Below are 9,505 nucleotides of genomic sequence, written 5' to 3'. Positions count from 1 at the left end.
ATTTTATAAACTTTGTATAAAATTGTTGTGTTCATGCTTCTGAATATTCATAGTTAAACCCTTAGTTCGCTGGTCTATACAGACTTTAACTTTCTCTCATCTGCCGAGGGTTACAGCTGCACTATGTCGTCAAACATGATCGACCGCCTTCGTAGCAAGAAGAGCGCCAGAAGTCTAAACGACAAGGACAAGGTGTTGAGGAAGCTCAGCCCTGTGTGAGTGCTACACCATCCCGCAGTCTCAAAGGTTGAGCTAATGCTTTGCAGCGAATGTTTCCAAGCTGCCCACTATTCATTGGGAGCAATTATCGGTTGTGCGATATCATGTCGTTATCGTATTCCCGAAGCACTCCTCACCTCGGATGCTGCATCATTCCAGAAGCTTGTTGAGAATGCTTTCGCCCGCGCTATCCTGCAGCATCCGCTGTTCACGGTTGGACGAATTAACGCGGACTCTAAGAAGCAATACTGGGTACGGCTCGATCAGATCGACTTGAATAATCACGTAGAATGGCGGACAGTCTCTGACCAAAAAACCTACGAATCGATGCTCCATGCTACCTTAGAATGGCAAGTCAATGAGCCCTATACGAATCTCGAAACACGACCCGGGTGGCGAGCCACGATACTTCAGCCTACCGATTCCAACTTCATCGATGTTATTTTTGCTTGGGAGCATACAGCGGCGGATGGGAAAAGCGGAAAAGTCTTCCAAGACAGTCTTTTCACTTGTCTCAATACACCAGACGACAATGCTGTCATTATCAAAGACCGCGTCTTTGAGGTCCCAAACACCGAGCTCACGCCTCCATTGCATCACTTGATCAAGCTACCCGTCTCGCTACATTACATTGTCGGTGAAATCGGGCGCGACGTTATCGCTTCGATGAAAGCGAAGGAACTACCGCACATGGCAACTTGGGCACCAATACCTACAGAACCATCAAAGACAAACCTGGTGACGATGAAAGTTGCGAAAAACGGACTAAAGCCTGTATTAGACGCCTGTCGTCAGCACGGCACCACTTTGACGGGGCTTATGCATGCGCTCATTGCGGTATCGATGGCGAAAAGACTTGCTGAGATCAAAGCTTCTGCGTTCTTATGCGGTACTCCTGTTTGCCTGAGACAATTCCAGAAGCCAGGACATCCCAGCATCGATTTGAATAAGACGGCGATCAACAGCGTGGCATACTGGCCGTTTACGTTTGACGAGGATCTTGTCGCCAAGTTTCGGGAACAAATTAACGAGGCTGAAACACAGCGAGATATGAGCACAGGTCTGGAAGCTACAGTTTGGTCGTCCGCGAAAGCTATCCGAGACGGGCTATCTGCAAAGCTGGACTTGGGTACCAAGAATGATCATATCGGGCTGGCCAAGTTCGTCAAAGACTGGCAGTCTTTCCTCAAAGACCATGGCAAACCGCGATTGTATTCATGGGAGATCAGCAACCTTGGTGTCATACAGGGCAAGGCGGAGGGTGAGGGCGATAACTGGGCTATTGAGAGTGCTACGTTTACTCAGACTGCGCCGACGTTTGGATCGGCCTTGACTTTCAGTGTCATCTCTGCTAAGGGCGGAGATTTAGCCATGACGAATACCTGGCAAGATGGGGTTGTTGAGGAGGAGTTGGCTTTGGGTGTGAGTTCTGATGTTGAAGGTTGGCTGAATGAGTTGGGGAATACGGGCAGTATCAGATTTGGGGCGGTTGAGATGTCGAGCTGAGGATAACGAGGTCGATTGTTGGTGTCAGTGCAGGAGATTAGTCTCATCGCGGATATAGAACGATACCACTTGTCAGCGATTCAATGTTTATACTCAATATACCTAGTGCTATGTCGCCTACACTAGCCACCTATTATTGGATCAGAGCCCCAAAGAAATCTAAAAGAATACACCTGTAACCTGTTTTTGTCTTAGGATGTTTTCAACGATGTCCTAGTTGGTCGTTCTCGAGATTTCGTCACAGATGCATATTTGTCAGGATGCCTTGATCGAGTCCGTCGCCACGTGCGATACAACCAACAGACCATAACAACACTCCATGGTAGACATATAACCATGAAATTCAGTGTTTCAATATATTTTACCTCTAAACCAACAGACCTATAGGAAATTCCCCAAGAACCAAGGTCGAGATTATCGCTATAGGACAACCCTGGAGGAGGTGGCAACGATTTTGTCAAGGCCGCCTCGCATTCTTCAGAGATGTGCCCAGTTTTCTATCGGATAAAATTAGAAGGGCTGATACCTTTGATAGTGGATGAGCCACTTACGGAGTCTTCTTTGCACTGATCTAGGTAGTCCTTCAGGGCTGACCACTCGGCGAGTCTGAGCTGTTTGTCTGAGAGCAGCAGGCCACGGAAAGCTGGAAGAAGAGCGGCAATTGACACAGCTGTGCTGACAAGAGCAAGGATCCAACCACAGAGAGATAAGAAGTACTTTTGAAATAGTATTTTGAGACCTCGGGTCCGGGACTCGGATTGATGGTCAGCCGGCCCCAGCTCGACGTCTCGCGGCAGAGGCGCCAAATCTTGGCTCGTCCTAGGTTCGTCGTCTGTTGGCATTGAGATACACAGTTTTCTAGAAGACTCCCGGTAGAAGACAAGTGCTTTTAGGTACTAGAGGAGAGAAATTGAAGAGCGTGATTAACGGGTCTAGATGAAAGCGGAAGTCTTGCAGCGCGGTCAATTGTCAGGAGGGGCAGCTGAGCCTCGTGGCTTGCTCTAGCCAACCAGAAGCTATAATCAATCTAGCATAGCCACCTACAAGGCTGAAAGCGAAGCAAGAGCATGTTTTACTCCTTGGATTATTTCCCACGGTCCTAATTCTGCCTAGTTCACGCAAATGATGACACAATTGGTTGCTTCAGTTAATCTCCAAATCTGTCTTGAACGGGGGTTGATCATGGAGGGCGCAGGCTTATTTATCGACGACAAATTATGGCTTGACGAAATCGGTTGCAGTCTGTCGGTGACTTGCTGGCTGGTATAGGACGCTAGGCTAAGCAAACGGCTCACCCTCCCCAGGCTCATCAACACCAAGCGCAATCTTCCCAACTGTAGTACTACTCTCCACACTCTTATGCGCTTCCTTCAACCCCTCAAGCGTTAACCTAAGACGAGTTCCAACTGTAGAGAAGAGTGTACCGTCTTCCATCAGACGAGAAATAGTGCCTAGCATCTCATGATAATCTTCGACGCCTGTGTTATGATACGCAGCAGAGCCCAGCCAATCCCATGAAAATGTCAAGGACTTCGACATGAATTCTGTTCCGTAGAGGCTCACGTCTGCCTGAACGATGGTGCAGACCTTTCCGAATGGTGCGCAGATTTTGGCGACGGATTCAGTATATTGCTCGGTTCGGGCGATGATATAGATGTATCTATGCTTGTAAGCAAGAAGATCGTCATTGAAGGGAGCATAGAGGACTTACTTGATGGGAACGTCGAGATTCAGCTCTTCAATCTGCTTTACAAGGTCTCCCCGGTGGTTGATAACATGAGTAGCGCCCATCCGCTTGCAAGAGTCGATCGTCTCAGGTCGCGATGCAGTAGCTACACGACCGGAAGCTTCAGAACTCTTCTCGCAAGCTGAATAGCCGCACTTCCAACACCACCTCCACCATTGATCTTGTTGAACACGTCCCTGTCAGCTAACTTCTCTATCTCCTCGGATGCTATGTACTCACGATCAAAATACCCGCCTGCTCTTCAGGCTTAACCTCCATCCTCCGATACAGCGACTGATATGCCGTCATGAAAGTCAAACCGTAGCTCGCAGTATCAACAAAATCGAGGTTCTTCGGTTTCTTCGCGCAGGCCAATTCGCTCACGAGCTGGTACTCTGCATAACTCCCCTGTTCAGTTGTTGCGCCGACCCAAGAAACTTCATCGCCGACTTTGAAGAGCTGGCAGTCAGGTCCTGTTTGCTCAATCACACCGGCTCCGTCGAAACCGATGATGTGAAAATCCTTTGGGACGTGTTCATAGTAGTCTATCAGTTCGTCAGTCATACTCCGCATGGCGAGAGCGGGTAGAAATACCGGGCGCATCGTCATAGGTTCCAGATCGCACTTTGTGATCGATCGGATTCACGGAACAAGCTTTCACTCTAACGAACATCAGCACTTTTAAATCCGAGAAGCGGTGACATTGGAAACTGACTTGACGAGAATCTGTCGGCCGATTGGATTACTGGGCTTCGGTACCTCTCGTGATTGAAGGTTGTCGACAGGGCCGTATTTCGAGATTCCGACAGCTTTCATAGTGGTTATCTTGCAATAGTGTGACCAGGAATCTTATTTAATATGAAGGATTTATGTTTTGGATGAAACAATCACAGGTCAATGAGTCAAGGCATTAAAGCTAAAGGTAATGACATATTTGTGTTTATGACGCTCAGTGACACAATTTACAGTGGAGTTAAAGATATCAGAATGCGGGTACAATTGCACGACACTGTCGTCATTCTACCATGATGGTATATACATATGGCAAAAAATGCTATTCAGACCCTGAAATTACCACATCCAAGCATATGATGTTCTTCTGTTAATGTCGCATCTAGTCGAGACATACTACAACCAAAAGCCAAGCTCAACCATATCACAGCTTTCGCCTCCTAATCCGAGCAGCAACCTTCCCCTTAGGAGGAATAGTTCCAAACGGAAAGTAATCCATATTGGGCCTAACCTTACTCGCCGCTTCAGGGTCAACAAGTTCAATGTCAAATGCACGCAGAGCGACCGCCACAGCAGCTATGAGTTCCTGTTTGGCGAAGAATCGACCAGGACACATTTTCGTTCCGCCCCCATAAGGATACCAATATCCCTGCGTTCCATCAATAGTAGAGCGCGCCTTACGGTCATCCTCTGAGGTACGCTTTGCAGGCTTTTCGGCAGAAGCGGTTGGTCGAACTGGGCCGCTGGCTGGGTCATTCTCGTAGACCAGAAATCTCTCTGCCCAGAACGATTCAACGGGGTGCTCTTCGACTCCGCCAGGCTGTACATGTCCGGTATTCCAGAAATCGGGATCGTGGCCGCCGACCCAGGATGAAGATAGCATGCCGACGCCTTTCTTGAACTGCCATTTTCCGAATTTGAGATTAGGAATGATGGATGTTCGTCCAACGGGTGAAGCAACGCGAAGACGTAAGGTCTCGAGGTAGATGGAATTGATCAGGGGGCTGGAGCAGAGCTTATCAATGTCGAAAGATAGAGACTTGTCGATGAATGAAGGTTGCATCTCGGCCATTACTCTGTCTTTCAGGTCCTTGTCGAGCAATATATCAAGGAGGATCCACATGCCCGCGGGAATGGCATTAGCATTTACCCTGCAAATTATTAGCCGGGCCCTTGGGTTCGTAGAGTACTCGACTTACGCCCACATGAGCCCTAGATCAAGAGCAGCGCCACCTCGCGGGGTCATCCCAACGCTCTGGAACATTTTCTGTCTAGCACTCATCAACCGTGTACCAAACTCCGATGTCCAGTCCTTCTTGACGACACCGTCTTCATCAGTAAAGTCAAACAGCTGGTTTCCGTACTCGTGGTACCGCAGCATGCTCTCGACGCACTTGTCTCTGGCCGCATAACTCTTCGGAACAAGCCATCGAGGCATCCGCTTGAAGAGGCTGGGAAGATGATAGTCAAACAACCAAAAGTCTTCAAGGAAGTTTGGTGAGATCTCAAGAAACTTATCGCCGCATAGAGCAGTTATTGCAGCGCGGAGAAGATTGTTTTTGAGCCACTCGTAAAGATCATCGACCTCAGTCCAATCGTCCTCATTCAACCTGGTATCTTTCTCAATAATATCAGAGTAGACCTCAACAAACTTTGCAGTCATTGAATTCAGTGGCCCTCCTGTCAAAAGAGCATGTAAATCACGATGTTGAACAAAGTCAAATCTCTTCAATGGGTCAACATGTCCAAACTGAGAATCCTCATCAACATAGATCGGCATATCAGACTCTGGCAAGCCAAACGCATCTCGGACAGTCATGACACCAAGAGACTTGGTAGTCAAGTGTCGCGACGCCTTGAAGAGTTCAATGATAGGCTGGCCATGAGGGATGAAGTACATCGGCTCTGCGCCAACAAAGATACGAAGCGGGACTTTGCCGAATTTGGATCTGGACCCGGAGATCAGTGGAGGAAGAACTTATCGGTCCGGGAGAACTTACAGAATAGATGATAAAAAGCGCTCAGTGTCAAAAGCGAAGCCAATAGTGTTGCCTACGTATGGAATCCAGTACGGAACCCTCGGGGGCTCTCGTGCGCTTTGGCCATGCTGATAGCCCTTGTTGCCGAAGGACGTGAAGACGTATGTCACGATGAAGGGGAGAACTACGAGGCTGAGAACTTTGAAGTAGCTTATTGCCTCTGTCGCTGAGCCTGGATTGGCTGCGGCAGTCTCCGTCGCGTTCATTGTGCAACGGCGGATACGTTGAGTGGTTGAAGGGTGAGACAATGGTTGGAAGCTGACATTGTTTGATTGCCATTTTGACCGCTATCGAAAGAAAGTGATTTGATTGGTGAGGTGGGAGATTTGATGTAACTTACTGAGAAGGGTTAGCGTGTACGGGACTCTCGAAGGCTAATGTGAAGTTGGATAACCTAGAGTGTATGATTTGAAACTGATTTTATGTCTTAATCCTGGCAATAGGACTAGACATTTGAGACCGGGGAAATAAAATGATAGAGTTTATTTTTACGGATCGATATAGGTTCTATAAAAGCACAAAAATTAATTATTGTATAAGCATGATGGGAACAGTTTTGAAACTGGAGTATCATTGCGGCGACGATACCATCAGTCGAGAAAAGTCAGATAAGACTTACGGATTAATATGCTATACTTTTCAAAATGGGTTAAAAACCGATTATTCCCAGTAGACCTATCAACGGCATTCTTCCAGAAGCAATCCTTCCCGCCGATGCGCTTGGCATGTGTAATACATGCATGACCAATTCCTTAACCTCAAGCTCAAGATTAGCCTTGAACTCAATCTCACCATTTCCGTATTTACATGTAACCTTCCATCCCCGTCGCCATTCCACAATGCACTTTTGTCCTCCTGATCGCGTGATTTCCCTAACAAAAAGTCCATCAAAATTGTGCAAAACCAACAAACGTTCCCCCATAGATAAGATAGTGAATGCCGTTATCCGTGCGTGACCCCACAGCGTGCCCCTGAGTAACTTCCCATATCGGACTAATCGCATCATGATCTGCAAACGGGATACGGAAAATGCCCCAAATCGAGAAGCTCGGCGCCAAGAACCCCGGAGGCCTTTTGTTCAACACCGAGACCTTTTGTGAATCGACATCTCCATTTCTTTGCCGTGTTATCCAGAGGCGCGTGAACTTGACAGTTCGTGATAAGTGATAACAAGTGAATATGTAGATAAATGAGCCAAATTCACATAGATCAGAAGTTTTATCTGTCATCCAGTCTCTGGTCTTGTCAAGTCGTTCTTTTGTTTGATAGGTGCTCCACGTCACCATGTATATCTCCTCCCAAAACCTGGTACTCGCCTTATCGGCGCTGCCTTCAGCATTTGGCAAATCCTTCTCTCACCATGCTGAAGCCCCCCAAGGCTGGCAAGTCCAAAGGACCGCCAAAGTCGCTTCCAACACGCAGCATGTCTTCAGTCTTGCACTAACCATGCAAAACGTGGATCAGCTCGAATCAAAGCTTCTTGATCTCTCCAGCCCCGACAGCGCCAACTACGGTAACTGGCTCTCCCACGATGAGCTCACCAGCACTTTCTCTCCTTCCAAGGAGGCGGTGGCTAGTGTGACAAAGTGGCTCAAGTCAAAGGGCATCAAGCACTACAAGGTCAACGGTGCTTTCATTGACTTTGCTGCTGATGTTGAGAAGGCCAATACGCTTCTCGGAGGTGATTACCAGTACTACACTAAGGATGGTCAGACGAAGCTGAGAACGCTGTCTTACTCCATTCCTGATGATGTCGCTGGTCACGTTCAATTCGTTGATCCTAGCACAAACTTCGGTGGCACCGTTGCGTTCAACCCTGTGCCTCACCCCTCGCGCACCCTCCAAGAGCGAAAGGTCTCTCCCTCCAAGAGCACCGTTGATGCTTCATGCCAGACAAGCATCACCCCTTCTTGCCTCAAGCAGATGTACAACATTGGAGACTACACTCCTGATGCCAAGTCTGGAAGTGAGATTGGTTTCAGCAGCTTTCTCGGCCAGGCTGCTATTTACTCTGATGTCTTCAAGTTTGAGGAGCTGTTTGGCATTCCTAAGCAGAACTACACCACTATTCTGATCAACAATGGCACCGATGATCAGAATACTGCGCATGGAAACTTTGGAGAGGCTAACCTTGATGCTGAAAACATTGTCGGAATTGCTCATCCTCTTCCTTTCAAGCAGTACATTACGGGAGGTTCACCGTGAGTTTCACCTATGCTGGATTACATGTGGAGTTACTGACCCGCGCAGACCTTTCGTTCCCAACATCGATCAGCCCACCGAGAAGGATAACCAGAACGAGCCCTACGTGCCTTTCTTCCGTTACCTCTTGGGCCAGAAAGATCTCCCAGCCGTCATCTCCACTTCCTACGGCGATGAAGAAGACGTAAGTTTCTTCATCTAGTTCCTGATACAAGTGCCATCTAACTCTGAAACAGAGCGTTCCTCGTGAGTATGCTACACTCACCTGCAACATGATCGGTCTTCTCGGTCTCCGTGGCATCAGTGTCATCTTCTCTTCCGGTGACATCGGTGTCGGTTCTGGCTGCCTTGCTCCCGACTACAAGACCGTCGAGTTCAACGCCATCTTCCCCGCCACATGCCCCTACCTCACTTCCGTCGGCGGTACCGTCGACGTCACCCCCGAGATTGCCTGGGAGGGATCCTCCGGTGGTTTCAGCAAGTACTTCCCTCGACCCAGCTACCAGGACAAAGCCATCAAGAAGTACATGAAGACTGTCTCCAAGGAGACCAAGAAGTACTACGGTCCTTACACCAACTGGGAGGGCCGAGGCTTCCCTGATGTCGCTGGACACAGTGTTGCCCCTGACTATGAGGTTATCTACAACGGTAAGCAGGCTCGCAGTGGAGGTACCAGCGCTGCTGCTCCTGTTTGGGCTGCTATCGTTGGTCTGTTGAACGATGCCCGCTTCAAGGCTGGTAAGAAGAGCTTGGGGATGGTTGAACCCTCTTATCTACAAGCATGGACCCAAGGTCTTGACTGACATCACTGGTGGCTATGCTATCGGCTGTGACGGCAACAACACTCAGTCTGGAAAGCCTGAGCCCGCTGGATCTGGTCTTGTTCCCGGTGCTCGATGGAACGCCACAGCTGGATGGGATCCCACCACTGGATACGGAACTCCCAACTTCCAGGAAGTTGAAGGGACTTGGGTTCTTAGCTTGTAAAGTTTATAAACTATTAGAGATAATGAGACGTGTGCGTGTACTGTTATTCTCATGTGATGAATAATTCGTCCGTGGACATCAGTTATATATGATT

General features: G+C 48.4%; 5 protein-coding genes across 5 annotated transcripts in view; 2 read left to right on the top strand and 3 right to left on the bottom strand.

Annotated features, from left to right (window-relative positions):
* Nucleotides 1-31: 31 nt before the first annotated feature.
* Nucleotides 32-1,901, top strand: FOXG_17190 (uncharacterized protein). The gene is made up of 2 exons (XM_018397210.1): nt 32-215; nt 267-1,901. The coding sequence occupies exons 1-2, from the start codon at nt 124-126 to the stop codon at nt 1,723-1,725; spliced, it is 1,551 nt and encodes a 516-aa protein (XP_018258262.1). The 5' UTR covers nt 32-123; the 3' UTR covers nt 1,726-1,901.
* A 321-nt stretch (nt 1,902-2,222) lies between these two features.
* Nucleotides 2,223-4,267, bottom strand: FOXG_17189 (NADPH2:quinone reductase; the record flags this gene model as incomplete). Its single annotated transcript, XM_018397209.1, has 6 exons — nt 2,223-2,557; nt 3,021-3,385; nt 3,437-3,648; nt 3,692-3,996; nt 4,046-4,113; nt 4,167-4,267. 6 exons carry the CDS (start codon nt 4,265-4,267, stop codon nt 2,223-2,225), a joined length of 1,386 nt encoding a protein of 461 aa, XP_018258261.1.
* A 161-nt stretch (nt 4,268-4,428) lies between these two features.
* FOXG_17188 (uncharacterized protein) lies at nt 4,429-6,551 on the bottom strand. The gene is made up of 3 exons (XM_018397208.1): nt 6,184-6,551; nt 5,383-6,132; nt 4,429-5,334 (listed from the first exon to the last, which is right to left on the bottom strand). The coding sequence occupies exons 1-3, from the start codon at nt 6,426-6,428 to the stop codon at nt 4,608-4,610; spliced, it is 1,722 nt and encodes a 573-aa protein (XP_018258260.1). The 5' UTR covers nt 6,429-6,551; the 3' UTR covers nt 4,429-4,607.
* An 845-nt stretch (nt 6,552-7,396) lies between these two features.
* FOXG_17187 (uncharacterized protein) lies at nt 7,397-9,505 on the top strand. Its single transcript, XM_018397207.1, has 3 exons — nt 7,397-8,423; nt 8,473-8,608; nt 8,661-9,505. Exons 1-3 carry the CDS (start codon nt 7,507-7,509, stop codon nt 9,225-9,227), a joined length of 1,620 nt encoding a protein of 539 aa, XP_018258259.1. The 5' UTR covers nt 7,397-7,506; the 3' UTR covers nt 9,228-9,505.
* FOXG_17186 (uncharacterized protein) overlaps nt 9,490-9,505 on the bottom strand; it is a gene marked incomplete at both ends in the record, with an annotated part of 1,446 nt that continues 1,430 nt past the window's right edge. Inside the window, one exon of the mRNA XM_018397206.1 lies at nt 9,490-9,505. Within this exon, the coding sequence (XP_018258258.1) occupies nt 9,490-9,505 (16 nt within the window).

Source organism: Fusarium oxysporum, genomic scaffold (genome assembly GCF_000149955.1).
Source record: "Fusarium oxysporum f. sp. lycopersici 4287 supercont2.46 genomic scaffold, whole genome shotgun sequence".
Lineage (NCBI taxonomy): Eukaryota > Fungi > Ascomycota > Sordariomycetes > Hypocreales > Nectriaceae > Fusarium > Fusarium oxysporum.
Note: the sequence above shows the minus strand (reverse complement) of the source record. Positions and strands in the feature narration are given on the sequence as shown.